This window comes from Nelumbo nucifera, chromosome 1 (genome assembly GCF_055504915.1).
Source record: "Nelumbo nucifera cultivar China Antique chromosome 1, China Antique-T2T, whole genome shotgun sequence".
Classification (NCBI taxonomy): domain Eukaryota; kingdom Viridiplantae; phylum Streptophyta; class Magnoliopsida; order Proteales; family Nelumbonaceae; genus Nelumbo; species Nelumbo nucifera.
The window spans coordinates 172,534,327-172,560,833 of record NC_142649.1 but is presented as its reverse complement, the minus strand read 5'-3'; the positions used below and the strand labels follow the sequence as shown (position 1 = coordinate 172,560,833).

General features: G+C 40.2%; 1 protein-coding gene across 4 annotated transcripts in view; it reads left to right on the top strand.

Moving 5' to 3' along the window:
• Positions 1-26,145, top strand: part of LOC104596426 (UPF0613 protein PB24D3.06c-like) — a 45,822-nt gene extending 19,677 nt beyond the window's left edge. For 2 of the 4 annotated variants that reach the window (XM_088895274.1, XM_010257579.3), the window contains 4 exons: positions 14,696-14,841; positions 22,325-22,433; positions 25,532-25,596; positions 25,745-26,145. In XM_088895274.1, coding sequence (XP_088751400.1) covers positions 14,696-14,841; positions 22,325-22,433; positions 25,532-25,596; positions 25,745-25,892 — 468 coding nt within the window. In that variant the 3' untranslated portion in view covers positions 25,893-26,145. Of the gene's footprint in view, positions 1-14,695; positions 14,842-22,324; positions 22,434-22,901; positions 23,219-25,531; positions 25,597-25,734 lie in introns of all 4 variants that reach the window. The other 2 variants (XR_016080659.1, XM_088895275.1) reach the window with 2 other exon arrangements.
• Positions 26,146-26,507: the final 362 nt, after the last annotated feature.

The following is a 26,507-nucleotide window of genomic DNA, read 5'->3' as shown; positions in this document are numbered from 1 at the left end:
TGCCTTTTTGTTAGGACTTAATCCTATGTATGAACCCATTCAAGTTCAAATTTTGGGCAGTAAGGACCTTCCTTCCGTCCAAGAGGTGTATGCTCTGGTCCAGTCCGAGGGAAGTAGAAAATCTACCATGAATCCCCCCGAGGGGGAGACCATTGCTTTAGCTGTAAGAAGTAATACTAATTCAGCCAAAAGGGGAGATGGTCAGAAAAGAGTTGATGATAAAGATAAACTGTGGTGCACTCATTGTCAGAAACCTTGTCACACACAGGAGACATGTTGGGAATTACATCTAAAGCCGAATTGGGCACAAGACCTAAATAAGAAATCAGCTCCAGAATAGAACAAGAAACCAAATCAGAAGAGGTTCACTTCGGCTAACTTGGCTTCTCATGAGTTGCAAAGTGGAGGAATTACTTTGAACTCTCAGGATGGCCCCCCTTGGTCTGATCTCAAAGAAAATGTTATCTCTGCCTTCCATGATCATTTGGAACAATATGGTAGGGCTCTCACACAAGCAAATTCTGGACCCACTCCTTCAACCTCCTTCGCTTCTACCTCAGGTAACTTAGCTTATGCATTCCATGTGTCTATTGATACCTCCGAATCTCCATGGATTATTGATTCTAGTGCTTCTAATCACATGACTTATAAGTCAACCTTTTTTCAATCATACACCCTTCTTTCTGGCAAAGAAAAAGTGAGACTAGCTGATAAAATTCAGATGAGGTGTTCGTATGATTCCAGATCAGAAGAAGAGGAAGAAGAAGGAGAAGAAGGGGGAGAGAAAGAATAGTCTCAGCTAGAGAGTAAAAAACCATCTTCTCTAATCGGCCACTCTTTTACTTATACTTTTCTAAAATACACAAGAATTACTATTGTGCCCTCACTTAAGTGAGAGCCACATCAACTAAACAACTAATATATAACTTAACATAAAATGTCTATACTACCCTTCTACAGTCGACTCTAACACTCCCCCTCAAGCTGGTGAGTATATGTCATATAGTCCCACCTTGTTACATATGTAGTCCACTCTTCTCCGATTCAACCCTTTGGTAAACAAATCTGCCCATTGATTTCCTGTGTTCACATATGTTGTACTTATCACTCCACTAAGCACCTTCTCACATACAAAGTGGCAATCAACTTCTATATGCTTCGTCCTTTCATGAAACACTGGATTAGAGGAGATATGAACTACAGCTTGATTATCACAATATAGCTTCATAGGAGTGTCAATCGAGTATCCCATCTCCTCTAGGAGACGCTTCAACCACACTAGTTCACATGTGTGTGCCATAGCCATATATTTAGCCTCTGAACTGCTTCTTGCTACCATTGTTTGCTTCTTACTTTTCCATGTCACTAAGTTCCCACCAAGAAAAGTGCAATACCCTGTAGTGGACCTTCTATCAGATATGGAACTGGCCCAATTAGCATCTGTGTATCCCTCTATCTCAAGACTTTCTCCACTCTTATATAACAAACCACAACTTGGAGCTCCCTTCAAATACCGCACAATCCTTAGGACTGCCTCCCAATGTGGAATTCGAGGATTTTGCATTGTTTCGAATGCTGCTACAGTAGTCCGAACCAGGAAGAGAAGGAAGGAGAAGAGGAAGAAGAAGAGAAGAAGAAGACAGAAAATAAGGGTTTGTCGAAATCTGTTGGATTCCCCTTATAGTCGACCCCCTTAATCTTCATTAGATTCTAATGATCTTTACAAAGACAAAAATGCCCTTAAGTGTGGGGCAGAGTGACTCTAATAACACTGCCACATAAGCAAGCTACTTAACAAGCATAAGAAGACTAAACTACCCCTATTCAGCACACTTTAACACTCCCCCTCAAGCTGGAGAATATATGTCATATAATCCCAGCTTGTTACATAGATAGTTCACTTTCCCTGAGCTTAGAGCTTTTGTAAACAAATCTGCCCACTGGTCATTAGAGCCCACATGTTCTGTATTTATCTCTCCAGCAAGGACTTTCTCTCTCACAAAGTGGCAATCAACCTCTATGTGTTTTGTTCTCTCATGAAAGATAGGGTTGGATGAGATATGGAGTGCAACTTGGTTGTCACAGTACAATCTCATAGGTTTATCCATGTGAAATCCAATTTCTTGTAGGAGATTCCTCAACCACACTAATTCATAGGTAGTGTGCGCCATGGCCCTATACTCGGCTTCAACACTGCTTCTGGCCACAACCACCTGCTTTTTACTCTTCCAGGTCACAAGATTTCCTCCAAGAAATGTGCAATAGCCTGTAGTAGATCTTCTGTCATTCACTGAGCCTGCCTAGTCTGCATCTGTATACCCAACTACTTCAAGTTTTCTTCCTGATCTATACAATAGCCCACGGCCTAGAGCTCCTTTCAGATACCTCACAATTCTAAGGACTGCATCCCAGTGAGGTGTACGAGGGTTCTGCATGAATTGGCTCACCACACTGACTGCAAAGGAGATGTCGGGTCTCGTGATAGTCAGATAGTTCAGCTTCCCCACTAGTCATCTATACCTTCCAGGATCTTCAAATACTTCTCCTGTATCACTACTCAACTTAACATTTGGTTCCATAGGGGTCTTAGCCGGTTTTGCACCTAACAGTCTTGTTTCTTCCAATAGATCAAGAACATATTTCCTCTGGCACAGATTTACACCTTGTTTTAACCTGGCAACTTCTATTCCCAAGAAATACTTTAATGTTCCAAGGTCTTTTGTTTGAAAATGATTTTGCAGAAATACCTTTAGTTTGCCAATCCCCAATTTATCACTACCAGTAATGACAATATCATCCACATAGACCACTAATAAAATCTTCCCAGCTTCTGAGTCATAGCTGAACACTGAGTGATCAACCTGGCATTGCTTCATTCCAAAACTCTTCACCACTTCACTGAACTTCCCAAACCAAGCACGTGGAGATTGTTTCAACCCATAAATTGCCTTCTTCAGTTTGCACACCTTACCATCCTCCCCCTGAGCAACAAACCTAGGTGGTTGCTCCATATATACCTCCTCCACCAAATCACCATGGAGGAAGGCATTCTTTATGTCAAGCTAAAAGAGAGGCCAATCATACATAACTGCCAGGGAGATTAGTACACGAACAAAACCAATCTTAGCCACCGGAGAGAATGTCTCCATGTAGTCCACTCCATACAACTGTGAGTAACCTTTAGCAACAAGTCTAGCCTTGAGACGCTCCACACTACCATCTGGCAAGTATTTCACAGTATACACCCATTTACAGCCCACGGCATGCTTACCAGGTGGGAGAGTAGTAAGTTCCCACATTTGAGTATGTTGAAGAGCAGAGAGTTCCTCCTCCATTTCCTGCCGCCATCTAGGTGAACTAAGAGCTTCTTGAACATTGTTAGGTATGGAAATAGAGGACAAAAGTGAAACAAACTGGCGATGTGAGGTAGAAAGATGAGATAATGAAACAAAATTGGAAATGGGATGGAGGGTAGAACTACGTTTACCTTTCCGTAAGGCAATGGGTAGGTCAAGGTCTGAAGGTTCAGCAATAGGAGCCATGAGAGGATCCGCAGATGAGGTAGAAGCTGGAGGGGCCGGTGTCGTTCGACGTGTATACACTTGTCGGATCGGTGGTCGTTCGGTGGTGACCTGCACTGGATGAGGTGATGAGTCTACTTCCACAACAGCATTTGGAACTGGATCACTGACATGAAGAGGAAGAGGAAGTGAGGGTGAAGACAAGGATGCATCAGGACTTGAAAAGAAGGATACAGACTCAAAAAAGGTGACATCAGGGCAGACATAGCACTTTCGGGTAATGGGATTATAACACTTGTACCCTTTTTGAGTCCGAGACTAGCCAAGGAAGACAAATTTAATTGAGCGTGCATCTAACTTGTCTATTCCAGGACTCAGATTGTGGACAAAGCACACACAGCCAAAGACATGAGGAGTTAATGGAAATGGAGGTAAAGTGGGAAACAAGATAGAGAAGGGGGACTGACCATGAAGAATAAAAGAGGGCATCCGATTAATGAGAAAACATGCAGTGAGTACAACATCACTCCAAAACCGTTTAGGAACATTCATGTGATGAAGCATAGACCGAGTAGTTTCAAGAAGCTGACGATTCTTCCGTTCAGCTACCCCATTTTGTTGAGGGGTGAATGCACATGAGGTCTGATGAATAATGCCATGCTGCTCTAAATACTGTTGAAATGAAGTAAGAAAGTATTCACGACCATTATCTGAACGGAGAACTTTGATTGGAACACCAAATTGTGTGCGTATTTCAGCATGGAATTTTGGAAAAATGGAAAATAATTCATTTCTTTCTTTCATTAAATAAATCCATGTCATTCTTGAACAATCATCAATAAAGGAGACAAAATACTTGTACCCATTATAAGACTCTATTTTGATTGGACCCCAAACATCTGAATGAACCAAAGAAAAAGGACTCAACATACGACTCTCAACTCTTGGACTGAAGGACACACGACGATGTTTACCAAACTGACATGACTCACATTGCAAAACTGACAACTGACTCAATGACGGAACCAACATCTTGAGAGCCTTGAGAGATGGATGTCCCAGTCGGCAATGCCATTGTAGAGGAGTAAGTGAAGTCTGAAGAGCAATTGAAGATCCACCACCGTCAAGGTAATACAATCCACCAGCTTCATGCCCCCCACCAATCTTCTTCCCCGTCTTGAGATCCTGGAAAACACAAGTGGAAGGAAAGAATGTAACAGAACAGTTAAGAGCTTTGGTTGTTTTACTACCAGACATAAGATTGAATGGAAACTTAGGTACATATAAAACAGATGATAAGGGCACAGAAGCCATGTCGACATTACCAACACCATAGATGGGAGATGAGAACCCATTGGCAAGTGTAACAGTTTGTGGTGTGGAGGTTTCAGAAAGAGAAGAGAACACACCTGGAGTCCCGGTCATATGATCTGATGCTCCAGAGTTAATAATCCAGGGAGAGGTTTTAGATGACATGCAAGCAATACCTGAATGGGCAAGTGTGGCAGTGGTATGCTGTGAAGTAGTTTGAAGGAACCGTTCATACTCATCACGCGGTACACTCACCATCTCCCTCCCAGAAGTAGATGTAGATGGGAGAGGAGTACAGTCTGCCTGTTTACTATCACTGATGTCAACCTCACCTGCTACAACATGATTAGCCCATTTGGAGGGAGGGCCATGTAGGTCATAACAGAAATTCACTGTGTGCCCTTCCCTTCCACAATGAGTACACTTGGAGGGAGGGCCACCTCCTCTAGCTTTTACAAGTGCTGATCTAACAGACTGTGTGGGATTCTCTGTCTGTCCCAAAGAAATTCTGCGAAGCCGTGAGAATACTTCCTCAAGTGTAGGAAGGGTGGAGCTCTCTAATATTTGGTCTCTAACTGGTTCATACTCTGATTTCAGCCCCACCAAGAATCTTGTAACATCTAGTTGTTCCCTTTGCTGTTGCTGAACTTTAATATCTGGAGTGAGGGGATGATAGACATTGAGTTCATTCCTTATGTTCTTCATGCAGGCATAGTACTCTTCTAGCGTTGTGTTTCCTTGTTGCAAATCAAAGTACTCCTGATAAAGTTGATATACTCTTGTTGTATTGTCTTGTCCGGAATACAACTTCTTAGCATGTTCCCATATATCCTTAGTTGTATCAAGGAACATGAAGTTGGCACTGATTTTGGGTTCCATACTGTTCCATAGCCAAGTCATGATTTGAGCATCTTCTTGTTCCCAATCATCAAACCCTGGGGAGTCAGCCGATGGTTTCTCATCTTTTATGTGCTTCACTTTCCTCTTTGCCTTGAGAAGAATTTCCACAGATTTGGCCCATGGAACATAGTTCTCCCCATTCAGTTTAATTGAGGTCATCTGTACACCTAGGTAGTCAGAGGAAACCACCGCACTAGGTTTTTGATCATTATACCCATCTCCTATTGCTGCCATTGAACTCTTTCACAGTTGCCTCTAACCTGAATTCTCAGCAACAAGTTGACTGTTGTTATCCGTGTCTATTCCAGAGTTGCTCCGTGTCTATTTCAAAAAGAGGCTAGCTGCTCCAGCTCCTATTGCCCTACCGCCTTCATCACTAGAAGCTGATCCATCATCTCTTGCCATGAGTTCTCATCCTTCTCTTGATCCTGTAAGTACACCTGCACCTATCCATGATCCTCAACCATCCTCTAATCCCCCTTTACATTGCTCTTCTCGAATTTCTCGTCCTCCTGGCCGCTATGATTTTCCTTCAAGCCATAGCTCCTTCTCTGTTGTTTTGTCTGCCACAGATATTCCCATATCATACCGGAAGGCTATGGCTTTCTCTTATTGTTAGTCAACCAGTATTTTTTTTATCAATAACACAGTTCATTAATTATCACAATTGGAATTACAAAGAGGAAGACAAACTTTCTTATCTTCCAACTTCAGCTTGAGCCCCAAGAAATGAAAAAAGAGAGAGAGAAAAGAAAAAGGAAAAAGAAAAAAAAAACAAATTTAAATTACAACTGTGCCCAAAACATTGACTCCCTGTCCACCCCTTGTTTAGTCTGGGTACAGCTAGCAATCTCACCCCACTTCCTCAGCATGTCATCCACTATATAGTCTGTGAATACCTCTAGGGATTTCATTCACTGTATAGCCCTTATATGGATCAAGGCCCTCAGATCTTCGGCACTTCTCTCTTCTTCAGTGAATAGCTCTAGTCGACCAATATTGTTAACAGTCGACCGGTATTGTTAACAGCTCACTAATATTGTTAACAATCGATTAGTATTGTTAACAGTCAACTAGTATTATTAACAATCGACCAATGTTGTTAACAATCAACTAGTACTATTAATAGTCGACCGGTTATAGTTTTTTGATAGTAATGAATAGAAAGGTCGGTTGTCGAGAGAGATGGATTATTCCTTTGTTTTTGCTTGGCTTCCTTGAAGTTTTCATCTCATTAGATGGAATGGGAGATTTGAGTTATTATTGAGGAAATCCTTGAAGTTTTGATCTCCTTAGGTGACATGGGATTTTGATTCTCTTTATCTAGTCGGCTCCTTAGGTAACATGGGATTTTGATTCTCTTTATCTAGTTGGCTCTTCGATTGGCCAACCCAAACCTTGGAGTTTTGATCTCCTTAGGTGACAAAATTTTGATTCTCTTTATCTAGTTGGCTTTCTGTTGGCCAACTTTGATTCATTGCCTTGGTTTGTGGAGTTCACCACAGTTGTCTTTTCACTAGCCAACTTTGTTTCGGTAATTATGCTGGCATTTCTTGATTATTTAGTTGTTTGACATGGTTGGATCTTTAGTTCAGTAATTGTGATTGGCCTTGATGGCAAACTTTGATTTTTTTGGCATGATATGTGTTGGCTAGCTTCAGTTTGGTGATTACTAGATCATGACATGGCTTTACTCTGGCTTTTCAACATGAGTTCATTCAATTTTCTAATATCCAACTTTGGTCTCTAAGAGACCCCTTCAACATCTCAAGTTTCATGGCTTCTGCTTTCAGTAGTGCATCGATTTTCATGGAGGTTGCTTCAACATCTTTACTTGCAAACTCAAGATGGTTTCCCTACCTCGAGTTTGAGGGAAAGTGTAGAGATATATTGTATTTAGTTGTATTTGGGCTTTCTTTCAGCTAGGGCGTTGGAGGTTATAGGGGCATATTTGTAATTTTGATAATTTTGGGGACTTGTATGCTATTGGAGGAAGTGATGTGAAATTCTGATATAATTGGGTCTTTTGCTTATTTAAGCCATTGTTTGTGTGGGATTAGGGTTAGAGAATGAGTGAGGACATTTTGCTGTGCGTTTATAGAGAGGTCAGTCTTGTATCTATTCTTCTCATAGTGGATGTTTTCTCTCTCTCCCATGGATGTAAGCACCGAGCTGAACCATGTTAAATCTTTGTGCTTTCTCTCTTTTTTCTTTCTTCCTTCTATTTTTCTTCTTGGTTTAATTCCCTTCCCTGTTCCTTAAAAAGACTGCACTATGAACTGGATTTCCTAATTGAGTGAGGCAATATCCAGACCCCCTGAAACTTTCTAAACTAATAACATTTTTGGGTTTCCCTACCAATCTGGGAACAATTGGGTTCCTTCACCACTACAATATCCCCACAACCCAAAAAAAGTGGTAAACTGAATCCTGAACTGTAAAGCCATTCTCTCTAGTAATGGAGTATCCATCATCAATAGGATTAAAAAAGACAAGGCACAATACTCTTATTGGTGTAACTTGAGATGCCCTATGTTGCGGGCCCGGGAATAGGATCTCGTCACGGGTCGGTCCACGGGGAAAACCTCCTGTTTTCCCTTGTTCCTTCCTACTCGTGATGAACCTATCTTGGCACCTTCGGTGATTTGTCTAAGAGATCACCAACTCTCCTAACTCACTCTTGACTGAATAATTTGATATCTCATTCAATAATGGGGTCTCCTTAAATAGGAGATTACAAGAGTCCTAATCAAAGGGAGTCTCCTTGCTGAATAGGGAGACTTCCAGTTTTATCTTGCTAAGGATAAGATAAGCTAATCCTAATCTGATAAGCTACTAACAAGATAAGATAAGCTAAGCTAATCCTAATCTGATAAGATAAGCTAATCCTAATCTGATAAGCTACTAACAAGATAAGATAAGCTAAGCTAATCCTAATATGATAAGCTATTAACAAGATAAGATAAGAGATAAGAACAATAAGATAAGAACAAGCAAAATGAGCTAATCTAATCTAGATAAGGCTGTTGTTGCCGAACTGGGTAGGATGAGCATCACTGAATCCTTGCTGCTGCTGGCGGTGGGCCCGGAGCCTGTTGCTGCCGGCGGCGATGATACGTCTTCCCGAGGAAGGCGTCCATAACATTACTCCCCTCCTGGACTACGAGCTTGTCCTCAAGCTCGAAAGCTGGATATGTGGCTTGGAACTCTGCCAATGGGATCCATGTGGCTTCTGTTGGTGGTAGATCACACTATTCCACCAAGACTTCAAGGATTCCACGATTAAAACGAGAGCGGGTGACAGTTTTAGGCTGGGAGACCAGTTTGCCATCTTTCAAGGGTGGCAGGGAAGGAACTTGGTCCAGGGGAACACCCGTAAATGGTTTCAGCAAGGAGATGTTGAAGACATCATGAATTCGGCTAGTCTCTGGCAATTCCAGCTGGTAGGCCACACTGCCAATCCGTCGCAGAACCTTGTAGGGCCCATAGTACTTAGGGGCCAGCTTCGGGGCAGCCTTGTGGCGCAAGGAGCGCTGCCGGTAGGGCTGGAGCTTCAACCAAACAAATTGTCCTGAATCGAACGATAGTTCCCGGTGGTGCTTATCATAGTGGAGCTTCATGCGGAGCTGGGCCTGCTGTAAGCGAATGTGGACGTCGGCGAGGAGGGCGTCGCGGTCCTGTAAGGAGTGATCGATTGCGTCCAAGCGAGTAGATCCAGGCTCGTAGGACAGTAAGCGGGGAGGATCCCTGCCGTAAACGACGCGAAAGGGAGTCATGCCGAGGGAGGAATGGTAGGCTGTGTTGTAGCAGTACTCGGCCCAAGGAAGCCATTCCAACCACCGTCGAGGTTGATCGCCTACGAAACAGCGGAGATACATCTCGATAGTGCGGTTAACCACTTCCGTCTGACCGTCGGTTTGTGGCCGGTAAGCTGATGAGTAGGCCAGGGTGGTGCCGTGTAGTCGAAATAACTCTTTCCAGAAGGCACTAGTGAAGACCGGGTCTCTATCGCTGACGATGGATTCCGGCAACCCATGTAAGCAAAAGATGTGTAAAGAAGGCGAGGGAAACCGAAGTGGCACTGTACGGATGTGATAGAGGAATGAAGTGCGCGTATTTAGAGAAACGGTCGACTACCACAAAGAGAACTGATTTGCCCCCTACCTTGGGAAGTCCCTCAATGAAGTCCATGGAGATGTCGGCCCAGATCTGCGATGGGATGGAAAGGGGCTGAAGGAGGCCTGCCGGGTGTAGGTTTTCCCATTTGTGCTGTTGGCATGTGGAGCAATTCTGGACAAAATCTCGAATAGAAGTCTTCATACCTCGCCAATGGAAATCAGTCCGGACGCGGTATAGTGTTTTTTGAATGCCCTCGTGGGTGGAGTTATGGATGCTGGTGATGATGGTGGGAATCAACGGGCAATCTGCTGGAAGATGGACTCATCCCTTATACAGTACCAACCCGTCGTGAAGAGACCAATCGGGGTCGGCCGTGCCGGTCTGGATCTTCTGCAGTAAGAGCGACCATTCTGGGGACTGTGGTGCTGCCTTCTTAATGTCATCAAACAGAGAGATCCGAGATTGGGAAATGCTACATAGAACCATCACGTCTTCTTCTCGCCTAGATAAGGCATCAGCTGTGCGATTAGAGGATCCTGCCTTATATTCCACCCGGAAGTCAAACCCGAGCAGTTTGCTAACCCAATGCTGCTGAGGGGAAGTGGTGAGACGCTGCTCTAACAGGTATTTGAGGCTGTAATGATCAGTTTTGACGATGAATGACCGCCCCCACAAATACGGCCTCCAGTGCTGGATGGCTCGGGCAAGGCCGATTAGTTCGCACTCATAGGCTGGAAGCTTCAGATGCCAGTCAGCCAATCTGCGGCTGAAGAAAGCGATCGGGTGCCCTTGCTGCTGTAGTACGGCCCCGATACCCACTCCGGAAGCATCGCACTCGACTGTAAATTCGAGGGCGAAATTAGGTAATTGCAGGACAGGGGTTGAAGACAGTGCATTTCGCAGTGACAGAAAAGCTTCATCAGCTGCGTCGTCCCACCGGAAGGAGTTTCTCTTCAACAGGTTGGTTAACGGGGCTGCCAACACTCCATAGTTCTGTACAAATTTGCGGTAGTAACCCGTTAAACCGAGGAACCCGCGTAAGGCCTTGGCGGATTGAGGTTTGGGCCATTCTGTTATAGCCTGAATCTTGGAACTATCAACTGTTACACCCTGCCCATGGATGATGTGGCCGAGGTAAAGAACCTGTCGCTCTCCGAAGGAGCACTTGGACCGTTTTAGGAATAAGCTGTGTTGGCGTAGGAGTACGAAAACGGTCCTCAGATGGTGGACATGCTCTACCCATGATTTGCTGTAAACGAGGATATCATCAAAGAAAACTAAAACAAATTTGTGCAGATGGGGCTGGAATACCTCGTTCATTAGTGACTGAAATGTAGATGGTGCATTGGAGAGTCCGAATGGCATGACCAAAAATTCGAAGTGGCCATGGTGGGTGTGAAAAGCAGTCTTCTTCACGTCACCAGGAGCCATACGAACTTGGAAATATCCGGACCTGAGGTCCAACTTAGAGAAATACTGGGCACCATGCAACTCGTCCAGCAGTTCGTCAACAACGGGAATAGGGAACTTATCTTTGATCGTCCGGTCATTGAGTTCTCTATAGTCAACAGAGAACCTCCACGTTCCATCCTGCTTTGCCACCAACAAAACTGGCGAAGAGAAGGGGGAGTGACTTTTGCGTATGATCCCTTGGTTCAGCATCGCTGTACATTGTTTTTCTATCTCATCCTTCTGTAAGTGAGGGTAGCGATAAGGCCTGACAACGACTGGTGCTGAACCCGCCACCAAAGGAATACGATAGTCGCAAGCTCGGGAAGGGGGAAGGCCCTTCGGTTCCTGGAACAGATCTGAAAACTCGGCGAGAAGTTTTTCCATGGCTGCCGGTTCTGTCTGGAGTGCATGAACCTGCGGTGTCTTTTCTTTAACCCTGCAACCATGCCATGAAACTTGCTTGCCATTCAGGTGGAAGGTCATGGTGAGTGCGCTGAAGTCCCACAAAATCGGGCCTAGGGTAATTAACCATTTGACCCCAAGAACAATATCAAACCCATCCAATGAGAGTACAAATAAATCAACAAGAATTAGTTCAGAATTGACCTGTACTGGGACGTCCTTACAAATCCCTGGACTGTGAACTTTTTCACCATTTGCGACGGCTACCTGTAGTCGCGGCCGGAGTTCCATTGGTAGTTTTAACTGCAGGGCTGCATGTTCACTTATGAAGTTGTGTGTGCTCCCTGAATCGACGAGAATGCGCACCGGCTGACCTGCGATCTGTGCCTGTAACTGCCTGGTCTGAGAGGTTTTAATACCGGTGATCGCATGGAGAGAGATCTCTGGTTCGAATGTGGCGGGTTCCCCTTCCTCCTCCTCTTGCTCATCTATGAGAAGGCAAAAAAGCCTCTTGCATCTATGTCCTGCCGAGTAGAGGTCATCACAGTTGAAACATTGACCTCTCGCTCGGCGCTCTGCCATTTCTGCCCTGGTCAAGCGCTTGATGGGAGGAGTGACCATGTTACTGCCTGTACTTGTCACTGCTCTAGAGGTGGTGGTCGTGGGAGGCTTCATTTCCCGGCTGGTAGCAGAAGAGGGGGTCGTTGCTGCTGGTCTTGGGGGCACCCACGAGTTCGGTGGACGACCCACATTAAAAATTCCGCGGCTGAGCTGCAGCTTGCACTCAAATGCGCGGGCTAAGTTCATGGCTGTGACCAAATTTGGGGGATTCTGCATCTCGACATCCACTCGCAGGGGTTCTGCTAACCCTGCTGTGAACATATCGACTTGCTGGTCTGGTCGCACGGAGGATGCCCTCGCGAGGAGGGTTTGGAACTGTCGCTGGTATTCAGCAACTGTTCCGGTCTGTTTAAGGTTAATTAGCTCGCCCAGTGGGTTGCTGGTCAATGGGGGTCCGAACCGAAGAAGGCAATAGGATTTAAACTGGGGCCAACTGAGCCCGGGTTCTTCTTGCTCTAACCGATAAAACCAAAGCTGTGCTTCTTCTGTTAAATGAAAGGCGGCTAGGCTTACCTTGTCCTGGTCATTTGTCCGTTGATTCCGGAAGAACTGCTCGCAGCGATACAGCCAGCCTAGGGGGTCTCCGTTGCCGTTGTACGATGGGAACTCCAGCCTGCTGTACTTGGGGGTGATGGTTGCTCCATGGCCGACGGACTGCTGTTCGCCGGAAGACTCTGGCAGATCTGGCCGGCGGTCGTTAGCTGCTGTTCCTCCGTCAGAGTTCCTTTCCCTGCTGGAAAGAAACATCTCCATTAGTCGTCGCAGTTCTCGCACTTCACCTTTGATCTCACGAACTTCGGAGCTGGTCTCCACGAGTTGGTGCTCGAGGTCGTGGACCCTGGAAGGTAGCTGCTCCAGATCTCCCATGACGCCTTGCTCTGATACCAAGTTGTTGCGGGCCCGGGAATAGGATCTCGTCACGGGTCGGTCCACGGGGAAAACCTCCTGTTTTCCCTTGTTCCTTCTTGCTCGTGATGAACCTATCTTGGCACCTTCGGTGATTTGTCCAAGAGATCACCAACTCTCCTAACTCACTCTTGACTGAATAATTTGATATCTCATTCAATAATGGGGTCTCCTTAAATAGGAGATTACAAGAGTCCTAATCAAAGGGAGTCTCCTTGCTGAATAGGGAGACTTCCAGTTTTATCTTGCTAAGGATAGGATAAGCTAATCCTAATCTGATAAGCTACTAACAAGATAAGATAAGCTAAGCTAATCCTAATCTGATAAGATAAGCTAATCCTAATCTGATAAGCTACTAACAAGATAAGATAAGCTAAGCTAATCCTAATCTGATAAGCTATTAACAAGATAAGATAAGAGATAAGAACAATAAGATAAGAACAAGCAAAATGAGCTAATCTAATCTAGATAAGGCTGCTGTTGCCGAACTGGGTAGGATGAGCATCACTGAATCCTTGCTGCTGCTGGCGGTGGGCCCGGAGCCTGTTGCTGCCGGCGGCGATGGTACGTCTTCCCGAGGAAGGCGTCCATAACACCCTACACCTGAGTAACCTGTACTGTAGTAGGTGAATTCATTGAAGTTGACTGAACTTCAACTGTCATTGGAAGGGAAAAAATGGTTAGGACCACGACTGCTTGAAGTCTATTATTGTTCACTGGGAAAAAAATGTTTATTAAATTAAAAGGTGATTTGTTGTATTTCCAAAGCATCTGGTTATTGATGCAATGGCTTGTGATGCTATAGCTGCTGTTCATAATCAAGAATCTTATAGAACTGAACTTTATATTTTATATAGATCCTTGGACATAAACACAGGAAGAGACTGTAATTCATTTTCTGAAGTTTCTTCTATGTTGCCAAACATTTAACTGTTATCTGCCGATACCTTTTTTTCTAAATCATGTAATGTATCTTTCTTTATATCAAATTTGTTTCACCAATTATTACTGTTATAATTGATGTTTATTATTTTTGTTTGTTGTTCTTACTTTCTGATGAGAAAACACAGTTTTCATTGTACTGTTACTGATATAAAAGCCTAAAACGGTTAGCTCTAAGGCCCAATGGGTACAGAAATTTGAATAAATATACATAAAATGATAAACTTGAAAAATCTCCTTGCTTTCTTTTCTGTGGAATTTTGGTCCACTATAATTTTCCTTGTTCACTTAAAAGGGCAGGGGTTTGAAATGTTATGTATATATGTGAAATTCTGTCCACTTATATGCCAGTTGCATAAAATAAACTGTACTTGTACCATATCAGTATTTCTTCAATTTGTGTAGTTGAGAAATAGATTATTCCTATAACCATCTATGCTTGTTCCAGTATCTTCCTCCATTATTGCTTATACCTCTAATAACTTGCAACTTGGGTAGTAATATTAAATAGGATGGTTCAGGCTCCAGTCAGTGACCGGGAATATAGAGCAACTCTTCCTGAAACAGCTGCAATGATTCAATTGGCTTCAAGAATGATAAATGAAGGTCGAGGGATGGATTTAATGCCGAGGGAAGCAAATCCAGATGCACCAATAACTGCCTATAGGTGGGTAAATATCACTATTTGTTTTCCCAAATCAGGCAACAAAAGATTTTTGGACTTGTTTAATTAATGATCAGCATAAGTACATTTTTTAGAAACATCTCTTGCCTGTACAATGGCCAATGGCCATTTCTACTCTATTGGTGTGTGGAAAGTAGCACTGAAATATATAGATCATCAAATTGTGTTTACAGGGTTTTATTTATCTCACTTATGACTAATCTTGCCAATTTTGCAAAACTTAAAGCTTAGATGACCTTTCTTTCCTTCTTTTCTTAGACTCAGGGTAAATGTAATTGTATTAAGCAGTGTTGAGGTGATGACCAGTCATTTCTTCCTCTCTAGGTGATGTGGTGACTAGTTGACCACAAAACAGTGATGCAAGAGAGGGTTTGTCTGTGTCTGCAACCTTGACTATTTGATTTATCCCTTTGTTTATAGGAACTACTACACCATTTCTCTTCTATTTTAGTTTTGTATGTTCTCAACCAAGTGTGATCAGATATGCTAAAAGCAATTAGTATGCATAATAATATAAAGACACTATAATACTGTTGTAAAACTTAAAGACAGATAAACACAAACAAATAAAAACATCAAATCAACTTTGTGGTGAACTTTGTGGTCAACCTAGTCGGTACTTAGTCATCCCTTTTTTTATAGTAAATCACTGAGTAAATAAAAAAAAATTATAAAAAGAAAATAAAAATAGATGAACAACAGAGCTTCCAAACTGTATAAACGACCACTAGAACCCAACTAACTGAAATAAAAGAACTAAACTCTCCAATCTCCATACACATAAACTGACCATCAGTTGATGAGTAGTCATCCTAGGCAACAACATCATGGGCATTAATTGATTAGTTACTGATGCAGCTCGTATAGCTCTCAAACTAACTAATGGATTGACTAGTTGTTGACTTCTTGATGCTTTGATAACAGTGATCTAAAGTCATGATAAAGGTTTATGTGCCTGTATAGTATACAAGTACAACAAATTGCTACAGTAGTACCCAGCATCATCATCCAAAAATAAATGTTAAGTGATACCTTCATCCTTCAATGAGTCAAGAAAAATGTGTAGCTGGGAGTACTTCCCTTTTGAATGAACCATAGCTTTAGTTTCTGAAACACAATATCAAAACAGATGCTTTGCTATTAAAATTTCTGGTGTTTCTTTCACCCTAACTACCTATATATGGAATGTTCTCTATAATGTTTTGTGTCTCTTATCTAATCCTTTTACTTTCCAGCTCATAAACCTCCTTGGAAAGCAAATTATTTCATAAAAATGGGCCCCTGGTAAGCTAAACTTGCAGTGAGGGATGATCAGCATTCTAGTTGTTTCTTGACAAAACAGACAATTCATGCCTCAGGTAGTCATCTTATATTTTGTGAGGCATTCTCTAGTGTTATTGCCCAAATCATAAGTGCCATCTCAGAAAGGGACTGGGGTCTAACACTTGGTCCTATGAAAAGTCCCTCCCAAAGAATTAGTGAATTGTGTACCCATCAGATTCAGAATGAGTGAATTGTGAGGGTTTCTGAAGGGTCTGACATTCAAAATTCTTTCATCTCCCTAATCTGGACATGGGAGGGTTTGTTTAAAGTTTTAGCATCAAAGCAACCATTATTAATTTCCCATTTATTAAGATTTCTCCAAAGCCTTGGATGCCAAAACATCAACTTGTTGGCCTTTCTTGTAAAAAACATTGAACCATTTCTTCTTTGATAGCCAGAGTAGGTTCCCTGGAAGATCACCATTGATCAGTTGGTTGGAACAGCACAAATCTGTACTATTATTAAAAGTACGACTGAGGGTGTAGAATTTTTCTTGACTAAAATGCCCATATTTGTGTATTTAGTCCATCTCTAATTATGAGGGTTGAAAATTTAATTTCAATTATTGCTTTTCACCTTATTTAATCCCCTCTCATTAAGTCATATATTTAAGGTATCCACTCTTATTCTCTTTTATTAAAACATATATGCAAGTTATTTTTTACTAATAAATGATACTAATTAGATCTATGTCCAAAACTTTTAACAATATATAAGAAGGGAGTCTAGGAATTTTCTCCTTTTTTAAATTTTTTATTCTTTTAATTCCATGTCATTTATTGAAACAACCAATGAGATGCTCTCCTTCCCCATAGAAAAATTACCTAAAATCTCTCACTCCCCCCCCCCCCACACACACACAAACGTTCCCAATAACCTAAATAATCTCCTCTCCTAAGATTTCTCCAAAACTAACTCCCCCACTTTCTCCTAAATTATATCTAATTCCTATATATCCTCTCCCCCACTTTTTATCTATTATATCTATATAAAGAAAGTTTGAATTAAAAAATTTAAGAATTATTTTAACATTCTAATTAAATTATATAATAATGAAATTATGTTACAGGTTATTAAATTATGTTGATAATTTAATATTTTAAAAAATTAATAATGAAATTATGTTATAATAGTATATATTACAGGTTATTAATTTAATAAATAATTAATATTTTAATATTTAAATAATGATATTATTTAAATAACTAAATTATTGTAAATAACTAACTTCACTTATATCAATTAATAATTTGAGAAAATAAATTTCAAAAATTAATATTTATTAATAATAATTTTAAACTCTTAATCTATATTTATTATATAATTATATATACTAAAATCAATATTTCTTGTATTTCAATAATCATTTATTGTTTTCCGTGATAAATATGTTTTTAATAATTATGTATAAATTTATTTTGTTTTTTATTTAACATAAAACTCACAATAATTATTGGAAACTAAACTACTATTATTGAATTTTTTAAATTTAATTTATTGTATTTTTGTTATAGTTTATCAATTAATATTTATTAGTAATTAAAATATTATTTGAGATTATACTATTTACTGATTAAAATCAATAATTAAAATCAATAATCTTTTACTATTTTTTGTATTTTTATAAGTATTGTATTTGTTGTCTTATTATTAGTTATTTATTGTATTTTCATTATCAATATATTTTCAATAATTGTGCATTTTCGCTTTAAATTTTCAATAATTATTGGAGATTAAACTATTGTAATTTATTTGAGATTTAGACTATTAATTTAGCTGAAATTAGGAGTGTTCACAGGTTGGTTCAGTTCGATTGTAGGCTATTTGGCCAACCAAATCAACTTGGTAAGGTTGGGGAGATGGTCACCTGAAATCGTCTGACCATTTGTGAAAACCAGCCCTCTTGAAATATCATGAATTGTCCGTATAGGTTAAGTGTCTTTTTCAAGGAAATATAGAATAACTAGAACATTTAAATAAGTTTGATTCTTTATCGGATCATAAAAACCCACTTTCTGAAGATCTCTTATCTTCAGAACCGAACATCAATTGCAACAATTCGATAGATGGCTCATTGGGATAGATGTAGATGAACAATGCCCCCCCTAGAAACGTATAGGAGGTTTTCCCCTCGTACAACTCGAGAAAGAATGATTCGAAATTATATTTAGTTAGTCAATTCAAAAGATTTAAAACTTAAAAATTTGAAATTAAAAATTAAATTTATGATATAATATATTTTGGACTAAGAAATATGGGAATTTTCCCACTTTCCCATATTAAAAAATTATTTTTAAAATATAAAATATTTATATATATCTATGGTCAGGTCGTTTGATTTTGGTTGGTTTACAAATGGCCAAAGCGAAACTGATCCAACCTGGTCGGGTTGGGAAATTATTGAACCAAAGCCAACTCAACCTGGTTGGGTCGAGTTGATTGAGTTGGTTGGTTTCATCAATTTGATGAACAACCCTAGCTGAAATTAATTGTTGTTATTTTTGTATTGTAAAAAATTTATTAAAAGTAGTATATAAAATATAAATAATTATTAATTATTTAAAAAGTTCAAAATATAAAATAATTGTATACTTTTATGTGTTTCTATTGTTTAGCTTTCGCTTAACGAATCCCGTGCATCACACGAGTCCCCACTAGTATATTTTAAAACGAACTCAAAAACAAAACCATTCTTTATCCAAGTGGTGACAAAGCAATTCAACCATCTAAATCAAATTGGTCAACCCATGAAGTCATAGTTAGATAATAAAATTTTTAAAATAGAAATAAATATGGAAAATTACAAAAATGTAGAAAAATTAGACACATTTATGATATTTTATTAATCAAATTTGTTGAGAATGCTTAGATAGGGGTGTTTTAGCCTTTTTTTCTCTTCTCTTGTATTATCTCTGTATTTGGGCACCCAAGTAGGGGCTTACTTGTTATTTTTATCTTTTCAAAATATAAAGAACTTTTGAGGGTGTGAATAGTAACAAACATACACCTCTCGACACATCTCTCTTCTTCTTTTCTTTTCTTTCTTCTAAAACCCTAGATTTACAACTTGGTATCAGAGCAAGTAGAGGCACTTGGGAATACCTCTCCTACTGATCCTCTCCTATGAGATGAATTGTTGACCTTAAACCATCGTTGGATGATGTCATCCGCACAGGTGTTTGTGGTAGTCAATGAATCTTACATGGTTTGATTCGCCCTAGTTTTAGAGGATTTTTGGTATGACTCTTGTCCATGTTCGAAGCTTCTATGATTTTTAGTTGTTTATTCAAGGATAAAATCGTAGAAATTCTAGATCTGATGTCGAGCCTTATACATCATGTATAATGAGTTCTTCTGCTACAAAACCTTGACCATTCAGGTCATTTTACACTTTGGGAATGACGGGAAGTGGTCCCATAATTTTCTAAGCCCTGCATAGTTTTTGGGAGATTTTCTTCTCCCTCTATTTTGTTGGCAACCTAGTTTTTTGGCCTCCTTTTGTCTCTTAACCGTGTGGTGACCTAGGTTCTTGGGTCTTTAGCTTTGGTTAAGTATTGGGGGTCTTTTTTTGGTTTGCAAGAAAGTGTCTTGATAGAATATGGAATCATCTAAGGATGTACAAATGGTTTCTAGTGTGCTCCTGGGAAGTTCAGATATTTCCAGTGGGATGATAACTGCTATTAAACTTGAGGGAACCAACTTTTTACAGTGGTCCCAATATTCTAAACTTACCATCAATGGGAGAGCTAAACTAGAATTCATCATAGGAAAGAAGGTGAAGCCAAATCTTGAAGACCCGAAATTTGCAAAGTGGGAACAAGATAACTCCCTTGTAAAGTCATGGTTGATTTTCTCAATGCAACCTCATATTGTTCGAAACTACATGTTTCTCCCAACAGCTAAAGATATTTGGAATAGAGTTGTTGGCACTTATTCCCAAGTTAACAATACTGCTAGAGTATACCAGCTTCGGAGGGAAGCTTGCAGTATGCGCCAGGAGGAGAGATCTATTGCTATGTATTTCTCTTCTCTACAATCTATCTGGGAAGAAATGGATCACTTGAAAGCTCTTGCATGGAAGGACCCTGAAGATGGTGAGAAATATCAAAAGTACATAGAGGAGAATAGAGTCTTTGATTTCTTGGCTAGCTTGAATCCAAAGTTTGATTTTACCACGCAACATATTCTAAGTGCTGGCATTGTCACTCTTGCTTCCGCTTACTGTCTTGTACAAGGGGAAGAGAGTCGAAGGACTGCCATGATGCAACCTCCTGTGGTTGATCACTTTACTTTTATGTCATCTGGACATAAGCAAAATACTAGCAAGCACCCTATTATCGAGAAGGCCGAGGGTGTTGTTTGTGATTATTGCAAGAAGCCAAGACGTGCTAAGGAAAGGTGTTGGAAGCTCAATCCTCATTTAAAACTGGAGAAGTACAAAACTGGGAAGAAGGGCAATGCTCACTTGGCTACAGTTGGTAATGATGCTTAATCTTCTGATGTGCTTGACTCCTTTGATGTAATAAACAAACTCAAGAATATACTGTTGCAGCTGGAAAAGAGTGGTACATCCTCCTCAGTTAGTTCTGGACCTAGAATCCATCTAGTTCATATGCCAACATAGGTATTGCACTTGCTTGTTCTACATCTTTTAGCCCATGGACTGTAGACTCTGGGGCCAGTGCCCATATGACTGGTATGCCTTAACATTTTACCCCATATAAGTTAACCCCAGGGTAGGGCAAGATTACTGTTGCTAATGGATCTCAGACCCCTATTTCAGGTCAGGATGAAGTCAAACTCACTCATAACCTTTCTCTTGGATCTATTTTTCATGTGCCCCAATTACATAAAAAATTGTTGTTTGTTAGTTCTCTTACAAAATCCCATAATTGCTCAGTGACTTTTTTCCTACCCATTGTGTTTTTCAGGAGTTGAGCATGGGGAAGATGATTGGAAGTGGGCATGAAGTTGATGGAGCCTACCTCTTTGATGGTCCTTAAGAGCATGGACTGTCGAGCCAAACTGAGTTTTGTTCAAATGAGAAAATGAGTCTTTTGAAATTATGGCATTGTCATCTTGATCATATGTCTTTCAATTTTGTAAAACTTTTGTTTCCAAACTTATTTGACTCTATGTCAAAGTTGAACCTTGAATGTGAAGTTTATCATCTATCAAAATCCAGGGGATTGGATCGTCGCCTGAGTACCTTGGGAAGTCAAGTTTTCCGGGTCGAGTGCTGATCTGTTTGTGTTCTCGACCGGTAACTTCCTGATCGCCTTCTAGGTTGCTGTCAGTGGCGCCCCTCCAGATCTTGAGCCAGTATGGCATTCAATGACTCCTTGATGTTTTAAAGGTCAGTGGTGACCTTGTGCAGGCCGATATCCATTTGATCGACCCTGTCTTCCATGGAGTTGGATCGTGTGCTTGGCATTATCTCTGATACCAGCTGTTGGGTTTCAGCCCAACACAAACACTGATTCAAGATAGTGTGATCTCCTAGAAAAGAAATGAGAGAGGGAAGAGAGAACAAAGAGAATTCTGGGTTGAATCTAGGTAGCTTTCTTATTGCTTTTCCTTTTATTTATAGATGTACAAGTTGGTAGTTGTAACAGCTCAAGAATTCAAGAATCAAGATTACCACTTGTCTCTTGCATAGCTGGATCTTGCACAGCTGGTTTTAACCCATGTGCTCTTTTCCTTGGGTACACTTGTTTGATAACTGGTTTACTGGCTTGGTCTTGGTTTCTAACATTAGGTCTTTTAAGAAGTTCTATTTAGTTTCAAGTCTGTAGGTATGAGTTAGAATATTCAAGTGTATTTAGTTTAGGAGCCATATAAGATCTGTAAAAGTGGTCTTGGGAGTGGTGAACTGGATACAGAACTTGTCTTTGGCATTTTTCTTGCACAAAGTGGTCACTCTTAGATTGAAACCCACATTTTCATGGTTGTCATCCCAATATTTTTACCAGTGCACCAAGCAATGGCCCCTATTTACTAGCATGATATACAAAAGGAAAATGATTCATTTCTCAACTCAATTCAACTTCAACCACACAGCCTTGCACTTGGTCAAGAACCAAAAAGGAAAATGATGCATTTTTGGATTTGTGATTCTTCTTTTTGCTGAATGATTTTGTAGGTATTACTCTCTCTGTGCATATTTGGGGGATGATGACATGTTTAGTTCTGATCTTAGTGATGACCAACTTAAAATGAGACTTGGGCACATGTCAAACACACCTTGTCAGGTAAGCATATCTTGTATACATTTCTTAGTTATAATATAATAGAAGTTTTACAGTGAGATCACAAGTCTTTTAAATATTGTTAATTTGAAGATTCTTTATTTTTTTATTTTCAATTCATTTTCTTTTAGTTTATAATAATTACAACTTATTTTACGAACAGAAATGAAGACAGAAAACAGAGGAGCCCCAAATGATACTTGCTTCTCTCTCTCTCTCTCTCTCTCTCTCTCTCTCAACACACACACACACACACTGACACACCCCTATGATACCCGGTTACCTATACAAGGGTTGTCATATTGTGTCTAGTACTTCAAGCTTTATGTTTCTGTATCTAGCAACCATGTTCAACAGTGGCTTAACATATCTGGGCAATATAGAAATACACAAACTATATGAAGCTACATTAATATCATATTCAGCAGTGTCTTAACATTTCACCACTGATGACCATAACAACGCTGACAGGATCACCACCAACTCTCCTACTCTGATCGTTAGAGCAGAAAACTAGGATTGAGTTCAAAAAATACCTTGCAAGATCAAAACCCAAAGCTGAAGGAGTGGATATGTGAAACTGGAAGATCTTTTGGTGGAACAAACATGGCTTGAAGCTCTTCATGGAGCCATTCTCAATGCGTTGACAGAGGTGACATAAAACATTGATTCAAAGTACCCAGTTGTCATTGGCTTTGAAGGACCATTTGTTTCTCACAAAGTCAATCCCAGAGAATTCTCTACCTTCATTTGCTCCAAAGTCTGTGTCCAAGGCATCACTACCAAATGTACTCTCTCTCCCTCCTATTTCTGCACAATAAAATATCAGGTGGTAATACTGTCTTGTTTCTTGTTAAACTAGAGATTCTAGTACCAAGTTACAGCTTTTTATGGAACTCTAAGACTTTTTGAACGTGTCACCTAGTTTTCATTGGGGAAGAAGGGGGGAGCTGATCAGAGTTTAGACTTACATTAGGGCAAATAGCCAAAGAAGGGTAAAATAGGGATTTTGAAAGTTTAAATAGGTCATTTGATGTCAAATGAAAGTGGTCTTCAATGTTTCACTAACAGAGGGTATATTTAAGTCCAGTTGGGTTGGCCCATAAGCTATATTTAAGTCTATTTTTAAAACTGAAGGAATGTTTAAGTCAAGGGAAAATCTATGTTGTTGGAAAGACATGACACTGGAAGGGCTATGAACAATCAAAACCCTCCTGTGAATTTTGATAAATATCATATGATTGGATACCAGTTTTATGACACCAGTTGATTGGTTCCAAGTTTTTCCAGTATCATAGTCAAACCCTAAGTCAATTTATGAAAACTCAGGGCAAGTTTGAGTCTTTTACCCTAAGTTTTATTAATATGAATAAATAGGAGTATAACCTAGATTGGTGGGTTTGGGGGAAGGTTTGGCCTTTACCCCAACCAACTAAGTTCAAAGAATCGATACACCCTGATATGGTGCAAGGGGTGTATCGGTACTTTGAACCTTGCACCCATCCGTTTTTTAGTTAGGTCTTAGGCCTGTCTAACCCCTGAAGTAGGTCAAACCCCCAAAGCCTTTTGATTTAGTGTATCAGTGGGTTACTGATACATGATGTTGCAACCAACTAAATACTAGATGGGTTCATAATACACGCACCCCACCCATGGCCCAACTCTAAATGCAAGTGCAGATTTATTTTTTGGGGGTTGTGGAGTAAAGCTTAACACCTAGTTTTGTCAGAGTTGGACCACATTGGATGGGATGGTTGAACCATCAGAATTGGGAACTGTTAGCCAAAATGGTTTTCTTAGGCTTCTCAGTTCTTAGAAATATTGACTTGGTCAGAACTATCTCAAATAGGTGTCATCATCATCATCCAAGGCTTATATGGGGTCATCAGCTACATGAATCCTGTTTCGCCATTCCGTTCTGTTTAATGCCATATCATCATAATCATCATCCATGCCTTATTCCAACTATGGGGTTGGCTGCACGAGTCTTGTTTCGCCAATCTTTTCCATTTAAAGCCATACCCACTGTAGTTTAATTCCATATCCATTGTTAAATTATCAGTGCTTAAATAATTTCTTACTACTTTGACCCATGTCCTTTTTGGTCTACCCCTACTTCTAGCCCCTTTAACTTGCAATAGATCACTTCTTATGGGTGCTGTCAAAGGTCTTCTATGTATATGACCAAACCATCTTAGTCTACTTTCTCTCATTCTATCACCTATTAGAACTACTCCCAGGTCCCTTTCAATGACTTCATTTCTGACCCTATCCTTTTTAATTCTTCCATTCATCCACCTCAGCGTACGCATTCCTGCCACTCTCATTCTTTGGACATGTTTCTTGACTGTTCAATGCTCTGCTCCATACAACCCATCTCAAATAGCTTATTTTGGTATAAAATAGCTTTAAAATATAATTTGGAATTATTTGCTACTTAATTTTTCTTTTCTTTTTTTTTTTTGCATTTTTTATTTGATTGAGTCAAATGATCAAACCAAAGAATTGAACCATTCAACCCATTACCCAGTGACTGAAATCTGTTAATGTGCTCAAATATCCTGAAATCCTAATCTACCATACACAAAGGTATCTCTTTGCATTCTTGGAGAAGTCTGCTGCCTAGTTTAGGAACCCAACCAGCTCACCTGTCTACAGTCTACACTTTTCTTTTGGTGAATGTCTAATTGTCTACAGTCTACACATAAACATCATATGTTTTCTGTAGCCGAATCTCAATCCTTTCTTAATGGTTAGTATTAATAGGAGAAAAGTATTCTCCTATGATCACTAATCACAACCATCTGATGAGTGGGAAATAACTGCAAGCTGTAATCTCATTGAGAAAATGATATAATGTGACTGCATCATAAATTCATGATAAAGCCTGTATGAACCACTCATTTTATCATAACCACTGATTTCTTTAATCCCTGAATTAACACTATGTCCCCTACCGATTCTATCAATTGGGCCCACCTAACATTAAGCCCTAAGCTGTTTGGATGAAGCAATTGTGATTGTGATTACAGGAGGTGGCTCGTTACAACCAATTTGAGCTCTAACAACGGTAAATAAAACTCATTGGGTTTCTGTTGCAGGTTATTTTTTCTATGACTGATGAGTATGTGCCAGAGTATGTTGATAAGGAAGCATTAGTGGAAAGGTAAGAACTCTTTGCAGAAGAACCTTGCAACATGGTGATAAATTGAGACGTATCTGTGCAATGATTAATGAATAATGGACCTTGTTCGCCCAGCAGCATGAATCATCTTATGAGCTACCAGTAACATCTGTGAATTAGTCTCATGCAGATTGTGCAATGCCATGGGAGGGGCAGAGAAAGTTCAAGTTGAATGGGGAAACCATTCCTTGTCAAACAGAGTTGCAGAAACAGTACAGGCCATAGTAGATTTTATCAGAAGGGAGGGGCCCAATGGATGGGATGATCCATGGAGATAATATAGCATTCCCATGTTGATCTGATACGCGTTCATTTTTTTAACTGGCTATCCAGCTGCCTTTATCGTTAATGTTTTCTGTTTTCTTCTCAGTTCTCCCATCGAAGATTGGGAGGATTGCAATCTCATTTCCTGTATTTTCTGTGATTCGGCTATATGGAGTGGGCACATTATTTTATTTGTTCTTGGATAAACATTCATTCGGTGTAATAATTAGTGTTTCGAAGTTCAATACTATTGGAGAGGTAGGAATCTTTTTAGGTCATCTCGAGATAACGCTTTGAGTCTCAATTAATGATAATGAGACACAAGGAAGAGTTTTCTGTACAAATTCGTTTAGCATGGGACTCGAAGCGTCCAATTAGCAGCAGTTGATGATATGTCTTAGTCCCATATATACGGTTTGTCTACTTGTCTTGTATGAATCCAGATCATCCCTCTCCCACATGACGAAATGGATTGAAAGGCCAACTCATTTCTGTGGTTGTCTACTTGTCTTGTTGTATGAATTAAGAAGCTTTTAATCTTCGATGATTGGCATATGCTGCATGGAGTTGAACAACTGATGTCAACAGGGGAATAGAACTGTCAATGGGTCGGGTCAACCCCAACAGAA